At 46.8% G+C, this 20372-nt stretch overlaps 1 protein-coding gene across 10 annotated transcripts in view; it reads left to right on the top strand.

The window, feature by feature from the left end:
* Positions 1 to 20372, top strand: part of Ano10 (anoctamin 10) — a 138041-nt gene that overhangs the window by 112557 nt on the left and 5112 nt on the right. For 6 of the 10 annotated variants that reach the window (XM_031344133.1, XM_031344132.1, XM_031344130.1 and 3 more), the window contains one exon: positions 3839 to 4339. The exons of 2 other annotated variants lie outside the window; for them this stretch is intronic. In XM_031344133.1, coding sequence (XP_031199993.1) covers positions 3839 to 4009 — 171 coding nt within the window. In that variant the 3' untranslated portion in view covers positions 4010 to 4339. Of the gene's footprint in view, positions 1 to 3838; positions 4352 to 20372 lie in introns of those variants that run through there. 2 more of the 10 variants (XM_031344136.1, XM_031344127.1) reach the window with 2 other exon arrangements.

The following is a 20372-nucleotide window of genomic DNA, read 5'->3' as shown; positions in this document are numbered from 1 at the left end:
GTTCTTTATCCCTACACCTACCTGTGTCATGTTCTTTATCCCTACACCTGCCTGTGTCATGTTCTTTAATGCTACACCTGCCTGTGTCATGTTCTTTATCCCTACACCTGCCTGTGTCATGTTTTTTATCCCTACACCTGCCCGTGTCATGTTCTTTATCCCTACACCTGCCCGTGTCATGTTCTTTATACCTACACCTGCCTGTGTCATGTTCTTTAATGCTACACCTGCCTGTGTCACGTTCTTTATTCCTATACCTACCTGAGTCATGTTCTTCTGTTATTCCACAGGGGTCAGGAGAGATGGTGTCTACCACACAGGCCATAAGGTCATGATGAGGATGTACTGGGACAGTGTGCTGAGGGGAGAGAGGGATGCTAAATGGGAACAAGGACTTCCTCATGCCTGAGCCCCTTGTATGACACCTGTAGCCACTTCTGGGTGGTGACTCAGAGTTCTGATGTGATCAAACACTCTGACCATAAACAACTTGGGGAAGAAAGGGTTTATTTCAGTTTACAACTTTCAGGTCATACTCCATTGCTGATAAAAATCAAGGCAGAGGCCATGGATGATTGTTGCCTACTGGCTTGTTTCTAATGGCTGACCCAGCTTGCTTTCTGTAGCACTCAAAACCAATAGCCCAGAGGTGGCACCATCCACATTGGACCTGCCCTCAATGATCATCAACCAATAAAGTGTACCACAGCTTTGCACACAGGCCAGTCTGGTGGGGACATTTTCTCATTTGAGGTTCCCTCTTCTCAGATCACTGCAGATTGTATCAGACTGACATAAAACTAGCCAGCATAGAGGCAACTAGGATTGTGCCTTGGAAGCAACCCCACCTGTATCCACAGTCCTCCACAGTTGGAAATTCTAGGTGTTGACTGTGGCAGCTGATGTATCCTAGGGAGAGTATGAGCTGCACATGAGTAAAAGCCCCACCCCCCACACATACACACACGTGTGACTCCCAGAGACCTCAGCATGGGATCTGTTAGCCATCCTAGGTGACTTCTCCCACAGAAGCTTTGTCTCAGCTAAGGAATTAACCTTCTAGATTTTTCTGCCTTAGCATCTTCAGTATATCCTTCAAGTGCCTGTACAACCATCATGATAAATGTCTCTCAGGAAGCTGGAGAGACAGCTCAGAGGGTGAGAGGGCTTGCTGTACTAACATGTCCTGAGTTCACATCCAAGTACCCATAGAAACAAAGGCCCGATGTGGCCACGTCAAGCTTGTATTCCTAGTGCTGTGTGGACAGAGACTGGAGGCTCACTGAGGCTCACTGGCTGCCACCCTAGCTTCAGGTTCAGTGGGAGGCGTTGCCTGAAGGGGGTAAGGTAGAGAAGTGATGGAGCAGAATACTTGGTGTCCCCTCTGGCAGCCCCTAACTTCTGTGTTTAAAGAGAGTAGGGAATGGGGAGAGGAAGGGAGGAGGATATGTCTGCTCTGGCAGATGTTGGCTCCTGGGCACCTCATTCACTTCCTCTGCCATTCTTCTCTCACTTTGGTCTCCATCTCCTGCCACTGTGTGATGGGGCCACTGTCCTTGGTCAAGCTCTTTTCTCCTCTGTGAGCCATGAAGTTCCCAGGTCCAGGTAGCATCCTACACAGTACAAGGCCTAGCATAAAGTAGTCTCTGGATAAATGCCTCAGACTTTGTTGACTTGTACATAGTTCAGAAGCCAGTGTATTAAATAAATGACAAATGATGTCCTTGGACAAAGTGGGAGTCTTAAAATAGACACACAGGCAAAAATGGAGACAAGTCATGTGCCTTCCTGGGATCGCTGGGGGAAGGAATGTGCTGAGGAGTTCCATGTGAGCCCTTCAGACAGACCCCAGTGCTGGCTTGGTAAAACTCAGATTTTCTCTCCTCAGCATTAAAAGGAAAGCTTACTCAGTCTGTAGTATAACCCCAAAGCAAGCCGGGCGGAGCACTTAGCCCTCGTGCTAAAGCCTGGCAAACCCAAGCTGTGGAACAGCCCTGTGCCCTGCCAGGCACCATTCCCTCTGGTTTTTTCATTCTCTCCAGAGAAGTCTTCAAAGCACATGAGTCCTTCAAATGTAGCTGCAGCTCCTAAAGGCCTCAGACCGAGTTTGCTTTTCCCAGGGAACAGTCTGTCAGTTGCCTCTGATCTCATCTGTTTTCTAAACAGAATTTAAAATCTGTACATATTAGTTTTCCCACCAGATATAAGAAGTGTGGCAGAGGTAAAAAGCTTTGCTACATCATGTATTTTACTATGGTAAAAAAGAAATTATTCAAGAAAGAGATTCATCATCAGTTGAGAGATGGTTTCTTGTAGCTTCCTGAGGAAGGCTTACTCCAGACTGTGTTATGGTCAGAGGAGGGGCATTAAGTGAATGCCAACGGGGCCAAAGCCGTGCCTGCATATGTTTTTAAACCACCAAATGCTAGTCCTTGACTTTTGAATTTCCCTCCACTCATTATATCTGCATATTGGATTTAAGCAGCCACTATTGAATGCATTACATGCATAGGACACACACACTTCACTGTTGTTGCAGGCACGAGTCTCAGTGTACTGTTCCCCAGCTCACTATTCGGCTGTCTCAACCTGCCAAGGGCCAGGGTTATTCATGGGCTCTGCTGAGACACACCCTGTGAAAAACACATTCTTAAACTTTTAATTACTAAGATTGGGGATCCTTTAAAACAGAATAAGCTATGCTGTTTTTCCTACTGATTCATATTGCCTGGGGGTCTCAGAGATATGACATGTGCTACCACAGACAAGGAACTGCAACAAATGTAGTCAGTTGCTAGACTAGGGAGCATGGGGTTCTAGAGGAATCTCTAGGAACTGTATGTTTGCTTATCTCTTTCTCCCAAGAATAGAAAGCAGAATACAGGGAATGTTTGAATTCAATAATTACTTAAAATACCACCTAATTAGTAGAAAATAATTATACTAATAATGGTTCTGAAACATAAATAGCAATAGTGTAATGCAAAATGAAAATGTAGGTAATTAAAACTTATCCCCAAAGACATTCCCTTCAGATAGCCCCCTGTATCCATGGGTAGACTCTGCCCCTGGGGCATTGCTCCCTGAGCTGCACTGCACAGCTGCCTCTGTGCTGTTCATGCAGCAGTAGGTACTGGCAGTCAGCTAAGGGAGGATATGTGGATCAGATGCTGGGTCATTTGTGCAAGAACTCTGGTGTCCCTGGAGTCACTCCTTCACTGACCCTACATCACCCAGACCATACACGATGGTTGAAGCTTAAACATGAAGTAGATCAAACATTATCTACATTGTATGATTGGCAAGTGTTAAGAGCAGAAAAGCCCTAGTGAATGATTCTGATTCAACCTCTGAGTTTACAGTATGAGAACACATCTCTGTTTGTGCTTGTCAGCTTACAAGATGGACCCCAGTGTTCTATGCCTCCCAGTATTTATACCTTTATAGAATTTCTGTGTCCCTGTAATTCTGTGTACCCAGAACAGTGCTGCAGCCATGATGCCATGTCTCCTCTAGGCTAGGTTATAAAAACAAAGGCCTCTGGCCTTCTGGCTCCTGAATCACTGACTCTTGGGAAGAGATAGCTGCCAGGTCCTAAAGACACTCAGGTAGCCAGCAGAGAAACCCACATGACAAGGAACATGGCCTGCTGCCAACACCCGGAGCATCTTAGATTCTCTGCACCAGGAGTTGGCAACTTTTTCTCTGTAAAGAACAGATAGTAAACAGTCTCAAATATGTGGACTGTGTACTCTCTGTCATAAGTATTGAGTTCTGCAAACAGTTTATCAACTGAAAAGAATGGCTCTGCTCCAACAAACTTCACTTATGAAAGCAGATTGCAAGAGGATGTATTCAGCTGCAGTTGCCTCCTTCAGCCTCAGACCAGCTTGGAGACTGCAGTCTAACCCTACTCTCAGAGGCTTCTCAGAAGCTCTGCGCCGACCAAAGCTGCCTAGCCACTTCCAAATTCCTGACCCACCTTAAGTGTTGGATAATGATTTGGTAAGCCACTGAATTTTGGAGTGATTTGTTATGTACCAGCAATCCAGAAAAAGAGGCTAGCTGGGTGATCCATGGCTCAAGTTTTGCTGTAAGTTAGCTGTTGATGAAGCTGGACGGTGGGCAGACTAAGGTTCTTTCTCTTTGTAATTAAAATCAAGGTTTGTCTAAAATCAAACACCCCTCCCCATGCCCGTGGCTCTGAGGGCCTATGTTCTCTTAGCTCCCTTTATAAAGATGACATAAAGACATACCATCATTGCTACAATGTCTGCATACACAGAACCACAGAGACTCACAGTGGGCAAGGACCCCACAGAAGCATAAATACCAAGAGTCACTGATCACAGGGCCAGCGGACAAGCACAGCCAGAGACTGGTCCTACTCCATGGAGTCAAGAGGCGATGGTGACGGGATTGCTGATGTTTTCTGGCTTCTATCCAGCACAGTTCTTGGTACTTAAATGAAACTGCTGCTGTTGAGCCAGCCCTAGAGCCCGCCTCTACCTCTACACTACACTACTCTACATTAGTCAAAACCAAGGCTTGTTCACTGTTGAAATATGATAACAGTTGCGATTTACAGTCCGGTCAATGTTTCTACAGGCTGTGCCCTAGCAGCTCATCTCAGTCCTCACAAGGCCTGGATGGACAGACCTGCCAAGTCTCATTTCAACCTTTATTTCATTCCACAACATTTTATTTGTTTAAAGACAGGGTCTCAGGGCTGGCGAGATGGCTCAGCAGGTAAAAGCACTGACTGCTCTTCCGAAGATCCTGAGTTCAGATCCTAACCACCCGTAATGAGCCCTGACACCCTCTTCTGGTGCATCTGAAGATAGCTACTGTGTACTTATGTATAATAATAAATAAAATAAAGTAAAAATAACAAATAAAGACAGGGTCTCAACTCTGTAGCCCAGGCTAGCCTTGTCTTTATGCTTCCTGTTTCAGCCCCTGAGCAGTGGGATTACATGAGCAATAACTAGCTATATAGGCAAATAAAGTTCTGCCTGTAAAGTATACAAAGTGGATGTTTGAAGTAACCTGTCTTTGGATCTGTTGTATGGATCCACATATTCACCTCCCTAGACTGGTCAGTAAGTAAGTGGATGGTGAGTTTCTCTGGTTAGGCTAGAGTCCTGGAGCTGGGTGATTCTTGTGGTTTCTGGAATGACCACGAGGTAAGATTCAGACTGTTTAACTGTGACAAGTTTCCTGGACAGCTGACCAGGTGCTCTGGAAAATACCATTTACAGAGAACAGGAAGTAAGCGAGACCTCCTGGGGAAGCTGTGGGAAAGCAAACACCAGAAACCTGGGACCATTTCCTGTGCTTAGGCTGCAGCAACCCATCATGGGCTCCGCTGGTCGGACCCCCACACTTCCCCCTTGAAAATCCTCCTCACTGTTGTTTCCACTTTCAAAGGTGACTGAGAGAAAGCCTTTGCCTCCTGGTGGCCTGTGAGGTGGTTTGGTCCTACTTTCTTGCTGGCTCTCCATTTAGAGCCATCAGGGAAGTTCTGCCAGGAAACAGTAACTCTTTAAAGCAGATCTTGACCCCAGCCAGTGTTGGGGAAGACATGGCCTAGTGTGTGTTATTTGAAAAGCAAATGACTGTCCAGAGACCATCCACCTCTCAGGTGCCAAGAGCCGCCCTCCTACAGGAGATTTTCACTCTTCTGTTTGCATTGCCTTGGCAAAAACTAACATGCATATTGCTAATTTGCAAGTCTGGGTTTCCTGACAATGAGAGAAAGCAAACTGCCACATGCCTGAGAGGCAGCTCCCACCCTGTCTCCTTCCACAAGGGATAGAGATTGTTTTGATTAGAGACATTAAAACTAGATTACAAGCCGGGCGGTGGTGGTGCACGCCTTTAATCCCAGCACTTGGGAGGCAAAGGCAGGCGGATTTCTGAGTTCGAGGCCAGCCTGGTCTACAGAGTGAGTTCGAGGACAGCCAAGGCTACACAGAGAAACCCTGTCAAGAAAATCAAAAAAAAAAAAAAAAAAAAAAAAAAAAAAAAAAAAAAAAAAAAAAAAAAAAAAAAAAAAAAAAAAAACCAAAAAACTAGATTACTTTTGGAGGAGATGGGGATACGGAACTAATGTGCTGACTTTTTTCATGTACTGTACAAAACTTTTTTTGCACTTATTTATTTATGTGTATGTTGATGTATCTATGTAGGCCTTCTTCCTGGTAACAGCAAAGTGAAGACAGAACCAACCCTGATCCTCCTCATGGCTTCGGCCCACTGTGGATTTGAATGACTATTCTCAAAAGAAAGCACTCTTCTTTTATGAGTGATTCATATGTGTGTTCCTGTGTGTGTGCATGTATGCATATGTACATGTGCATAGATGCGTATGCATGGACCTATGGTGCCAGGGATGAAACTGCTACCACAGAGATTTACAGAGCCTTATCACTTTATCTAAGTTGCCTGTGCTGGCTTCTGACTTGAGATCTTTCAGCTGCAGCCTGTAAGTAGCTAAAAAGTAGCTGAGTCTGTGTGTGCACAGTAAGTGCTGTGCTATAGGACCCCAAATGTAAATGTGCCCTGGGAAGTAGAAAGGGGAGCAGTGGTTTCTTCCTTCATTTAATCCTCCAGCTATGAATGAAAAGTGAGGCACGAGGGCACATCTGGGGTGACCCAGTGCTGTTCTCCAGGGAGACTCCAGGTCTGTGCTGAGAGCCAGTGTCTGGGCAGCTGGGGAAGAACACTTGCATTTAATTTGACAGCATCCTTAGGTCAAGGGATTCTGGGAATATTCCTAAGCTTGTGGCTCTGAGGACTGGGTCAAGTCTGTACTGTGGTGTGGAAGAGACATGTAAACTAACAAGTCATATTACCCTGGAATTGGCCAGATGATCCCTGAAGAACCCTCATGGCTATATGCATTGTGGGTTCAATGACCCAGAGGTAGTCACAGGAGGGCCAGCCAACACCATTCTATAGGTACTCTGTTTCCAAAGGAGGGGATGGGATTTGGAGTGTTGTGGAATTAGCATCTTGACTTTGTAGTAAGGAAGGATAAACAAAAGGTTTCCCAGATTGTGTGAGCCATCAGTGTCATGCATCCCTCATCCTTGCCAGCCACAGGCTATGCACAGGACACAGTTCCCCTGTGCTATTGACTCAGTGTAGTAGCATGACATCATTTCAAACTCACATCAATGGAGTTGAGGTCCCTAGCATTTTAAACACTACCTCCAAAAACATGGCCACAGTTAGTTCTGACTTAAGTGTTTTGCAAATGTGTTAGATATGGAGATTGAAGGTACCTGCATGTTCTGGCTTTTGGTATGCAGTAGCTGTGCCCTGTGCACTGAGTCAGCATGAACCACAACATTTTCGAACACTCAGCCTGGGAACAAAGCCCCATGCCACCCAGGGCTACCCAGGAGCCATGAGAAGGTAGCTGGAGCAGTTTCCATGAGAATAGGGTTCTTCCTGGGGCTCAAGAGCCACATTCTGTAGTTCTGTACATGTTCTGTTCTTCAAAGAAGCATGTGGTGCTTAGTGGGTTTTTTTTTTTTTTTTTTTTTTTTATGATGATGGTGAGGCAGAACTCAAAGACAGGCAAGTAGAGTACTCCAGAGGCAGAGGCAGGAAGATGGCTGCAAGTTCCAGGCTAGCTTGAATTACATAAAGAGTTCCATGCGAGTCTAGACTGAAGAGTGAGCACTTGTGTAAGGTAAGATAGGGAGGAGAAGGAAGGAAAGGAGAAGAAATGAAGGGGCAGGGAATTGAAGGCACGGAGGAAGGGGAGAGCCCTCATTCCAGAATTCAGTTGGGAGCCTGGATCTTTAACACAGACAAGGAAGTGAGAATTCACTGTGGGGCATTTCTTAAAAAACATGAAGAGCATAACCGCTCACTTAGGCCCAGAGTGTCCGCAGCCTTGGGTTTGTGTCACAACCCTCTCTCATCTCTGAACTCAAACAGTGCATGTCATTAGAGGAAATCTTTAAGACAAAACAAAAATTAGTCCACCCACTTAAAGGTTATGATTTTTATTTAACTTTAAATTTTTCTTCATCTTGAAACCTTTCATGATTAAAGTGACCTAGAAGCCCCGGAATCACAGATACAGTCACCATTGTGGGCACCTCTGTGTATGTACCCCACCCCCTCTTCTCCCTCCCTCCCTTCCTCTACCCCCACCTCCCTTATCCCTTCGTCCCACCATCCTTTGTCACACCCTGGCTCCTCCTCAGACTCTTTGTAGCCACACAGGTAAGGATCTTGTCTTGGGTTTCCACTAGGGACCCTGCATCCTCAGGCTGCTGAGCAGAGCTGAGCTGAGCTCTCAGTGCACTCACTAGCTGACAGTGGAGGAATTGGGTTATGAGTTGATTGTACTTTTTCTTCTTTTTTCACATCACATATTCAAGAATGCTTCAATTAGATATTTCACCTTAACTACTATGCTACTTGAAAGAAGTAAAAGAAATTTGTTTTTTGTTTTTTTTCTCCAATCCCAAAGGAGGAGGCAATTACCTCTGGCAAAGTGGCTGTTGAGAATGACCAGTGTCATATGAACTTGTCAGTAATTAGGCAGTGAGAACCATATATTTTAGACTGAAATTCTAGCTTTGAACAAAAGCTTAGAGATTAAAATATGCTGAGGAATAATTTGCCAGTTTCTTATAAACTGAAGGAAAGCTATGAGTCCATAAAGTCACCACACAGTCAGTTCCTAGAAAGTCTGTGGGACACAGCCTCTGTTCATTCACGTGGGACAAAATGCCTTATTCTGAGTAATTTATAAGCAGCAGGTGTTCACAGTTCTGCAGACCAGGAAACCAAGACTAAGGCAGTATTGGACTCTGAATCTGGTAAGGGCTTGCAGCCTCAAAGACACTCTCATTCAAACACAGAGCCCTGTCAGAGCAAGCTCACATAGTAGAGGGCAGAGGGGCTTGCTTAGGTCTTGGTCTGTGTGTGTGTGTGTGTGTGTGTGTGTGTGTGTGTGTGTGTGTGAGAGAGAGAGAGAGAAAGAGAGAGAGAGAGAGACAGACAGACAGACAGACAGACAGATAGACACAGAGACAGACACACAGACAGAGACAAAGAGACAGAGGGGTGACCCCTCTCCCTTTTGTGTGTGCATTGCTGTGAATTAAGGCGTTGGGCCTCATGTATGCTTAGCAAGCACCGTGCCACTGGCACTTAGCAATGTCCTCAACCATCAAGTCTGTCATATGAGAATACTAATCCCATTCGTGAAGGTCCAACTCCTGATGGCTCAGTCACTTCCCCAAAGCCCCACCTTTTCATGTGCCACAGTGGTGTGTGGGTTCTAACTTGAGCTGAGACCCATGTTTGCCCTTCGTAGAGTTCCTGGTGGAGGTGGCCACCCTCACATTACCTCTCTGCCCATCTGTGAACCGTGGAAACTCACTGATTCTCCCAAGATTGTCAGGCTGTTTCCCTAGGATCCCCCCACACCCATGAGAGCTTGTGCCTCAGAGTTCAGAGTTCACCAAGGGGGAAGCTTCTTGAGATGAGAGCACTGGGATACTGGCGACCTAGAAACAGCTGCCAGAAGATCCGAGCAACACATGGGAGTTTGGGTTTGTTCCAGGTTAGAATGACATCTTGGGTCAGTTTGCTGCTAAAAACTATGGCACAGATCTTAACCATTTTTTCAAGTCTTCATTTATTTAGTACCGTAAGAAATCTTGGCGCTACTGTTTGCTTCACAGGAGTGTAAGCCTGCAATCTCTGCACTTGGAAGCCAGGGGAGCCACAAGTATGAGGCCAGCTTGGGCTGTATAGTAAGACCTTGCCTGAAAAACCAAAACCAAGGAAGAAGACAAAAGGGAGGGGGTGAGGTGTGAGCCATGGTAGTAATCCTGATACTTTAAGAGGCAAACCAGTCTCTCAGTTTGGCTTTTAAACTCTTGTTCTACTAGCAATTAGCGTGGTTCTAGAATACATACCCAGGTTCACTTCCAAGAGACCAGCAGGCAGGCTGAGGCATCTTGAAAGATGGCTAGAAGAACAGAGCCTCTGGGCAAGCCAGATGGTGACTCAGCCTTTAAGCAGCACTGCACTTTGACTCTGGCCTAACGCTGCCCCTGCTTCCCCTCTCCAGCACAAGTGTTCCTCAGTTAGAAGCCTTTAGCTTTAAACAACTTGGGGATCTTGAAGCCACTGGGCTCTTTCCAGAAGCTCTATTCTAGCTATTCCTGGGTGAAGGAAGGGGCCCTCTTCTAAAAAGCCATCCTGTTTTAAAAGGGAAAATGTATAAAAACATAAATCCATAAGGATGTTGAAAACAAATCATCTAGAAGGATGATTCCTAAGTCATCTAGAAGGATGCACATAGGGCTGGTAAGAACCAGAGCCGAGGAGTAGTGGCCCTGAGCTGCTGAGGGGGCAGTGCCTCCTGCAGAGCACTCCAGGAGCAGGTAAACATCAGGCTCACCTCAGGTGCAATTATTTGTGTTTATAGCAATTATAGCACACCATATGCAAATAAATGTTTGTATTTACAGCAATTATAGCATACCTTATATTCAAATAAGGGTTTATGTCTACACCAATCACAGTCTTTGACCTTTAGCACTCCTCACAGCAGTGCCTCTCTAGTCCACCAGGGGAAGTGCCCCACTTTGTCCCCGGAAGAAATTTTTACAGTTTCTTAGATCTTACTGAAGATTGTGACCCCCAACGTGTCTGGTACAAACTGAGACATCCCTGGCTGAGCCAGAAGCTGCTGTGTTCAGTTGTAGTCATCATGTGGTTTTCTTGAGGAACTGTGTAATGTTCAAGATGGCTGGTGTCAAAACAAAAGAAGCCCAGCTTTTGACTGACAGTCCTTTTATTCAAGGCAGCTAGGGCAGCAAGGAAGAGGCCAGTAGTTCCTTGTTAGAGTCAGCATAGCACAGCCTCTGATACTTATTTACAGGAAGATGAATATCAGGAGTACTAAAGTCATGTAAAGATCTTGTCATTAACTTTAAAATAATGCTTACCCTGGTCAGTGCTCCAGGGACAGGTGGATTTCTTAATCTATCTGAACTCAGATTGGCACCTTGAAAATAGGGTTCAGGGAGACCAAGGCTGCTTGAGGATCCTAGGATAGGCAGAGCCATGGAAGAATGGGGTGTAGAGAAAGCGCCAGAGGTCCAGCAAGGACCTGTTTCCTGTCCAGCTGAGTGTGTGCGTGTGAGGAAACTAACCAGGGAAAGAACCATCAAGAGCAGAGGGCCTGCACCTAATGCAGGACTGGCCAGTATTGCTCCTGTAGCGGATAGAAAACTCAGAATGTATGGGGAGCCAGAAGGACACTCAGGAAAACCTGCCCAGCCCCTTTAGTAGGAAGTAACTCCTAGCTGAGCCCTCCTTTTGACCCACCTTACAAACCACAAAGACACAACCCCAAAGCATCGATGTTTCAGGCCTTGTAACTGTATGCCCTTGTAACAGATGCCCAGCAACTGGAACTTCCTCAGCCTGATGCAGGTCATCAATGGTGGATCTGCAGGTGCTCTCATTAGCAGAAGGTGACTGTTGGCCCTTTGCTGTAAGGACCAACAGGAGAGTGAGCAGTGTGCTGAAGACTCTGACAGAGTCCAGCTAAAAAAGGAAGAGGAAAGACACATAAGGCATCTGCACGAGAAGCATGGGGCCTTGTTCCTAGATAGCTAACCATGTATGTGCAGGAAAGTAAACCTGCAGGGGAGCCCAGGAGTCAGGAATGTGACCTGCACATCATCGCTGGTCATGCTTCTGCCCTTCATAGAACAGCAGAGTCTTCCTGTAATAGAAATTGGAAAAGTGTTAACTGTCCAGCTTTATCATGGGAAATTTGGCAGCCTTTGATCTGTGTTTTTGTAGAAGCTGATAAGCCTGTTTCTAAAACTGACATGGAAAATAAAAGACCTAAAAATAGCCAAACTCTAAAAAAGAAGAACAAACTGCAGACTAGTGGTAATGTTTTCAGAGTGTGTAGTGAAGTCTTAGTGAAGACAACATGGGAGGAGGAGGCAAGTCAGAGTAGCAGGTGACCTGCCTGTGGCCACAAAGCCTGCAGGCGAGTGAGCAGGCCATGATTGAGCAGGTGTTTCTGGAAGGACTGGATCTCAGTAGGCAGGAAATCAACACAGAACCACACTTGATCCCCAGAGGACCATGCCTTGAATGCAAGTTCTAGAGGAAATAAGGTCAGATCTTGAGACCTTGCAGCAGGCAAATTCACAGATAGAATTTCCAAACTTGGGCACACATAGAATTAGTCATGAGTGGGACTTCAAATCTTATCAGTGTGCTGAGAAGCCACAGCAAAGGAAGAGATCCTGACCCTGGGGGCAGGAGGATCAGGGTATAGAGCCAGCCTGGAGTGCATAGTAAGATTCTGTTGGAAGGAAGGAGAGAGGGCAGAGGAATGGAAGGGTGGAGGGAGACAGAAGAATCTACAGGAATCTGCTTGGGCCAAGAGGGGCTACCCTGGAGCTCAGTCTCCAACCCCCACCTCCTGGGATCTTCTCACAGGCTACTGTCCTGCCTCTGCCCTTCCTGCACTTGTGGGAACAGAAGCCCAGCAGAGACTATCCCCACAGACTTCAGTTCCCTGAAATCCAGAGGAAAGACTGAAAACATGGGAGCTGAGGAACAGCCCTCCCCACACATCTGTCCTGTGACCCACCTTCCAGTGTCTGTGGCATGGGAAGCATATTGAAGCCTCTTGAGAAAAAGAGGCTTGGTCTGCCCTTAGCAGGACCTGTGTTTATTTACAGCAAGGGAACATTTCGTTCCCTCTTCCTTTCCCTCTCCCTCTCCCTCCCTCCCTCTCCCTCTCCCTCTCCCTCTCCCTCCCCCTCTCCCTCTTCCTCTCCCTCCCTCCCCCTCCCTCCCCCTCCCTCTCCCCCTCTCCCTCCCTCCCCTTCTCCCTCCATTCCTCCCAACATCTCTCTCTCTCTCTCTCTCTCTCTCTCTCTCTCTCTCTCTCTCTCTCTCTCTCTCTCTGTGTGTGTGTGAGTGTGTGTGTGAGTGAGCGTGCCTACAGAGGAAGATCAGATGTGGCCCCTTAGAAGAGTGGAAACGGCTTCTGTAGTCCACAAGGAAAGCTGGGAAATGGAGACTTTTAACAGAAAACTAAGAAGATGGGGAACACAGGAATTTGGTTGGTTAATTATTTCCCATACATTTTAGCCAGTCTTGACAGAAGGGGAACAGAGCCTCTAACTGTTCTGAGTGGATCATGTATTTCTCTGTAAGATGGAAAAAGTTCAGAGAGGAAGCCAGGAAGAAAAATATACAGGAAAGGCTGAACATGAAGAGGCCAAGGGAGAAGAATTCTATACAGGGAAGAGAAAACTCTAGAGTAGCTGGCTTTGTAAGGGGAGGCTGAGCACCAGAGGGGTGGACCTCACCCTGCTGGAAGCCTGGGGATGACCACCAGAGGCTACCTGTCTGGGGACAGAGACCAGAGGAAGATTCCAAGAAAGGCCCAGTGGGAAGGGAGTTGCCTCCTAGACAGGGACTTCCACACTCGAGAGCTAGTAAGCCAGACTAATGACCATAGCAGCCTCCCTTCCTGTGCAAACCAAGTATGGTGGGAGGTTTGCTTCTGTCTACGGCTCTTGGAGGCTGCTTTGTCTGCTCGTGAGGCTGGGAGTGTGAGGAGGGTGCTGGGCTGAGATGGGAAAGTGTTCCAGCAGGTGACCCTGATGAGGGTCAGGGAAGGTGTACAAGACCCCTGGGGCCCAGTACAGCTAGCTCAGTATGGAGAACCCAAAACACTTAGCACTGCAGGAAATGGGGGGACCTGGAGACCTCCTTTGTCAAAGGTCAAGACAGGGTAAGAAAGAAAAACAGCCACATGGAATGGACAACAAAGAGCACAGTTTAGGGTTCTAAACCACGCTTAATACAAGTGAGTAGACAGGATTTCAAAGAACCCAGAATGGGCTTGTTAGAAACCGGCTTCAAGTCCTGATGTGGGTAGAGACAGCACAATGCCCATATAGGCCTGCCCCCTCAATGGAATTGTGCCTACAGCTCTACAGGCTCAGTGGAGAGAGTGCCTAGTAATTTCGAGAAGAATGAGAGGGTTTAGAGCTTTGACAGCCTGGAATAGCTCTGGGTGGTTTCCATATAACAAGTCAAGATCATGACGTGAACTTGACTGGAAACAAGTCCACACTGACCTCCTGGGGTTGGGGAGCAGCTGAGCAACATCACTTATGACCTGTGCAGGCATTTTCTGTTTTCACATTCAGCCATCCTTGGCATGGTTGTTCATCATGGTCTCAAGGTAGCTGCAACTGCTCCAGGCACACATACCCATCTCCAAAAGCAGAGAGGAAAGGAAACCTTAAACACTATTATCCAGGATCTCGTGACTAGTTCATTCAAGTCTTAACTATGAGGCAATTGAGAAGGCACCTGGCAGTGTGATTGGTAGTGTGAATCCTGGGCTCTTACCACCAGGAGGCAAGCTATGGATACAGGTGGCCTAGGCATCTATTGCTGCTGCTCACCAGAGCCCCACTATCTGCAGCTGTTGACATGGAAACTAGTTCAGGTGGAGCCATACTAGACATCCAGGCTCTCCGTTCATAATGCAAGCTGTAGGTGCTTGCTAGAACATTCTGTCATCAGAGCTCTGTGGAGACAAGAGAAACCTAGAATTGGCTTTTGAGAGATGGCCATCTTCTGAGGCCTGCAAGACATGCCTCGTAGCCCAGGGCAGAAAGAGTCTCCAGGAGACAGCTAGTCCTGTTGGCACATACCTGTAATGCAGCACTCAGGAGGTGGAGGCAGGAGGATCTTGAGTTTGAGGCCAGCTTGGACTGCAAAGTAAGTCTCAAAGGGGGAGGGTGTAAGAATGTCAGAGCTGTTTTAACATAGGTGAATGTCAAGAGAAACCCTTGTTTGTATAGTGTGGCCATGATAGGGGAGTTACCTTATATGGAGCCATTTCATTGGATTAATAAGGCAGGAGCTGAACTGAAGAGGCTGGGAACTAAAGATAAGAAAGCAACCCTGGTGGACAGAAAGATCTCTTCATTTTTCTTAGAAGAAAGGGATAGGCTGGAGACTGGCGGGGCACTCAGGACACAGCCACCCACCAGGTACTGTGTCTCACTTTGTGTTAGTTAAAAGCAAGTGGCTAGGTCTAACTCACTGGAGGATAGGAGGCTCCACAAAAGCTTGAGCCCCAGGGGTGGGGACAGGGTCATGATGGTCATGAGAATCATGAGAAATGCCTGATCCACACTCTGAAACCTAGCTGTGGAGAACAGCCTTCGAGTTATAATGCTCTGGCTAGTTCCCTGAGAGAACTTTGTTTAGGGGTTCAGAGTTTTCCTGTATCTTTTTTCAGAGGGACTTTAAGGTCTGGATTTTATTTTGTGTTTGGTTAGTTAGTTTGGTTTATTTTTGCTTGTTTGTTGTTTGGTTTTGTTTGTTTTGTTTTTTGAGGCAAGGTCACAGTAGTCCAGGCTGGCCTTGAACTCTCCATCCTTGTGCCTTGGTTTCCCTGGTGCTGGGTGTATGCGAGTATGCCACCAGCCCTAGCTTCGCTTTTGTCTTATTTTGTTGTTTTGTACTTTCTGGATTCTGTCACTTTGACACAGTTTGGAAAATGTGAGCCTGCAGGAAACCAATCATTATTTCACTGTTAATTTATTTCACCATTGAGAATCACTAAGTTAACAATTTCTTTGGGTGTATAAGAAAAAAGCTTGTTTTTATTATTCTTCCCTGACTCACATAGGGGTGAAAGGTTGTGATTCACTTAGCTGGTTCAGGAAACTGGGGTGAGGCGTGAGCAGATGGCACATCCATGTGACTTGGGACTCCTTGAATTTTGTCGGTAGTTTTTAAATTTGAAATAATACCAAAATTTAAGTTCTTAAGCACCCTGGAAGACCTATTTAAAAGAGAATTGTAAATGTCTGTTTTACCAGCAGTCCATGAGACACTCATCGCCTGTGTAGCATCCACAGGTGGGCCTCACACTTTTGCTTCTTAGTGTAAAAGATCGGCCCTGAGATCATGTGCAATCCCCAGCTGCCACCATGGCTCTCCATCACTTGAAGCTTCGGCTCTAGGAAGTGGGAAGTAGATAAATCAGAGAAGCAAGCTTACTCAGACACCTGTGGAAGAAAGGGAGGTGAAGAGCAAAGGCAACTGGTCTCACAGCACACTGATAAGTCCTCTTTGGTCCCCATTTGACCATCTTCTGATTCTGGACTACACGAGTGAGAAGACGATCAACTAGGTGGCAGGCACCCTGTCACCTTATACACCAGGAGAAGGACACAGAGCATGACCCAGGAGAGCGTAGTGTACCTGGCCTAGGCTCAGGCACTGTTCTCAGAGAGCACTTGGGGTCAGTGGCCTTTGCATAGACAAAGAACTCAGGGGGATCCTTGGAGCTAAGGTGCAGCTGCTGGTCCAGGAGAAAATCCAGAGGCCCAAAGTGGTCTGCACATGACCCTGTCCTGAGTCTCCTCCCCACCTGGAGGGCAAGGGGAGGTACAGAGTGCCAGAAGGGAACTGGGGATACTGCAGCTGTGTCTGGGCCCTGGGGGCCTTCAGAATTCTCAGGGGCTGTAAGTTTCTCACAGTTCCTGTTAAAATACCAGGATGTGTCTGTGGGATCCCACTTCTCTAAGGATAAGACCCACCCCTGAGAGCTGGGATCCCAGGCCTTTGGCAGAAGTCCCTGCTCTTGTGTTATGTGTGTGTCTTTTGTACCCTGGCAGAAGCCCCGCTCCTGTGTTGTACATGTGTCTTCTCCTGTGGTGTTGTACATGTGTCTGCTCCTGTGGTATATTTATGTCTTTTGTACCCTGTGAGGGCTGTTTAGAAGGAGGCCCTCTCAAGGTGCTGAGACTTGGGGTCTGAGTCACACTGGTGGGTTTTTGTCCCCTTTCTTTCTGGGTCATTGCTTACTGTGTGATCAGCCATCACTTCCTGCCTGCCTGGACCACTAGGCTATGTGAGCCAAGGACACAGGTACGGATGTTCATTCCTTTAGAAGAGAAGTATTTTTTCTTGAGTCCCTCACCACGTATGGCTCTCTTCCCTTCTGTCACGCCTTTGAATTGAGGCTGCATAAGAAGGTACACATATCCATGTGTTCTGCCACATACTAATCGGAATCGCTCCACAAAGCCTTTCATCTGTGTCCTGATTTTATGTGGCTTCCAGGTCATTGCAGGCAATGGCTATATCTTTACAGGAAGGTCCCACGCTGGGTAACAGCCAGCCTGCCTCCTGTTCTATCTGCTGGTTTGGGCTCCACAGCAGAACATAGAGATAATGTTAGGAAAAGGGCGGGTTATTTGGAGGTGCATTTAGTCCAATAGCTATTAGACGGATCAGTTCATCTATCTGAAAAGCAACCTGGACACTGGCTTCTGCTTGGATACCTTTTCCATGCAGTCCAGTGAATCTTAACAACACTGGCCTTGGTGACAACATTAGCTTAACCCAAAGTGAAAGTAATCTCTTTGTCAAAGAGCAGATCAAAGTTAGCACTCTTCACATGAGTGAGGTGCCATCTTGGAATGTTCCAGCTTTACAAAGCATGGGGTTGGAACAGAGAAGCCACTGCTATCAGACTTCCATTCAGAGGCATCTCTATCCTTAAAACCAGTGAGAAGAGGCACCAGGTCCATTTTTGGAAATGGTCAGATAGACTCTCTCTCACCCCACTCAGGATGGCTGTCATCAAGAAAACAACAAACAGTGGCCAGGACTGAGGAGTGTGGCTCTTACAGGACACTTGAGGGAATGCTCAGTAGTATGGCTACTATGAAATCAGTATTAAGGCACCTTAAAAGACTAAAATTAGATACCATTCCTGAATATACACTTCAAGAAATCAGTCAGCATACAGTAGACATGCCTACACAGCCACGTACATAGCAGTGTAATGGGATCTGATAGGAAGAGATAAAGAAAATATCATACACATACACACACACACACACACACATACACGAGAGAGAGAGAGAGAGAGAGAGAGAGAGAGAGAGAGAGAGAGAGAGAGAGAGACAGGCAGAGAGAGAGGCAGAGAGAGAGAGAGGCAGAGAGAGAGAGGCAGAGAGAGAGAGAGACAGACAGACAGAGTCAGAGAGAAAGTGAGACAGAGACAGAGACAGAAGATAGATGGGGGGGGGGGAATGAAACCATCATTTACAGGAGGAGAGTATAGAATTAAGTGAAACAACCAGACAAGAAAGAGAGGTGCACATTTCTCTTGAAAGTGGAACCCAGCTTCTAAAAACAATCAGGAAAATAGAAGAGGTACTGAGGGGCTTCTGTATGAACCAGATAGTTTAGAGTCTTGGCAGCAGCATCAAGACCTGAAGACAGACTGACTACATTCAGAGGAACAGTAGCAGTGCAGCATAGATAGCTGTAAGAGAGCAATGGGCTCCATGAGGAACATAGTCCAGAGTTAGTGTTTGGGGTTTGTACAGGTTTGATCCTCGTAGACTCGTGTATGAATGCTTGGCCATAGGGAGTGGCACTATTAGAAGGTGTGGCCTCATTGGAGTAGGTGTGGCCTTGTTAGAGGAAGTGTGTCACTATGGGGCTGTCTTTGAAGTCTCCTATACTCAAGCTCCACCTAGTGTGACAGTCTCCTCCTTGCTGCCTGTGGATCAAGATGTAGAACTCTCAGCTCCTCCTCCAGCACCAAGTCTGCCTGTGAGCTGCCATGCTTCCCACAACAATGATAATAGACTGAACCTCTGAAACTGTAAGCCAGCCCCAATGGAATGTTGTCCTTATGAGAGTTGCCGTGGTCATGGTGTCTCTACACAGCAACGAAACTCTAACTAAAACAGGGCATCTTTTTTGGGTCAGGAGGAGGAGGAGTTGGTTGCTGAGGGGTGTATGTGGGTGGTTCTGTTTTTGATTGACAGGCCTGTATTATGTAAGCTTTTGCTCAGTAAGCATGCCTTTCCCTATGATGCATCTGATTTTAATCAGATGAACATCCAGTCTTATGCACAGGCATAAAAGGCTAAATGAGGAGCGGGCTTTCCCAAAACATGTACTCAGAGGACACAGTTTGCCTTACTGCAAAGACATCCCAAATCAATCCACCCCCCCCACACACACACACACATACACACACTCATACACAGTTATCTCTCTTATGGCCAGGTAGGGTCCTCTAAGCACATCTGAATGGAAGCTGACTACAAAATGGCACTCACTAAAGGTTGCTAGGGAAGGGGCGAGTATCCACGGTTGGAGCTATCTGAAGAGGCCAACTGACAGGGATGAATGTGGTCAAAGCATTGTGTGTGAAAAGTTAACATGAAAACCATTATTTAATTAAATGAGAAAAATCAGAGAGGATGACTAGTTTTTCACTGTGGTTACTGGAGAGACCTTGTGATGCACAGCTCATCACGGCTGTTCCTGTACATAGTACTTTTGTTTATTCACAACCAAAATGTGGTGACCCTGGCAACACCTAAGCTCACTGTGTGGTTGTGCCATAAGAAACACGAGAACACTCCTGTTTCCCTTGGGTGGACAAAGTGGTCCTCGATAGCTCATGTAGAATACTAAACTAGCCACCTTGTGTTACTGTTTCAGAGGGAATCATGGGAGCCATTGGGACATGGTTAGGAGGGATAAGCCTGGACAGCTGCCCCTCTCAGAGCCACACGTGAGGCCTGTAGGCATCCAGGTAACACACCTGGTGACGGGCATGGTGAGCAAGGAAGCTGTGGTTTTCATTCCAAGCAGCCTCTTGGGAGGAACTTGCTGCTGTTTGACCAGCCTGCAGGTCAGGTGCCAGGCACAGAGCTCCACCCCTTCACACAACCTCACGTCTGTAAAGAGGTCACTTTTTCCCAAGGATGAAGCTGCCCTCTGCCTTTACGCACAAGCTCATTTCATTGCAGAAATGAGGAGCTTAGAGGAGCTCGTTCTACTCTAAGAACAGGGAGCCTCTAAGGAAGGGTTATGCTTTAAGCTAGAAGATAAAGCCCACCCCGTGGTAGCTATCGCAGTGCATCCCGGGCCTTGACTTGGCCCACCATGTCTGGATGGCTCCAAAATGTGGTAACTGGATTCAGCAGCCGGCTAAGTACTCTCTCCTTGTCTTTCACATCTGGATAATTCATTCCACCTCTACTCTCTGACATGCTCTGGAGGTTGTATCTGTTGTGAGATTCTCTTTCCCCGAGTCTTTGCCTCTGGCATCAGAGCCCCTCTGTCCAACAGCTTCTAGGCACCGTCTTTCTGAGGGTTCAGGTGGCTAAGCAACTGCTAACTTACTTTCCCATACTTTTGCATCTGACTTTAGAAGGCTGGGGCTGGGGTTGAGGCTGGCGCTGGGTTGGGGTTGGGGCTGGGGCTGGGCTAGGGCTGGG

The sequence above is a fragment of the Mastomys coucha genome, unplaced genomic scaffold (genome assembly GCF_008632895.1).
Source record: "Mastomys coucha isolate ucsf_1 unplaced genomic scaffold, UCSF_Mcou_1 pScaffold23, whole genome shotgun sequence".
Classification (NCBI taxonomy): Eukaryota; Metazoa; Chordata; class Mammalia; order Rodentia; family Muridae; genus Mastomys; species Mastomys coucha.
Note: the sequence above shows the minus strand (reverse complement) of the source record. Positions and strands in the feature narration are given on the sequence as shown.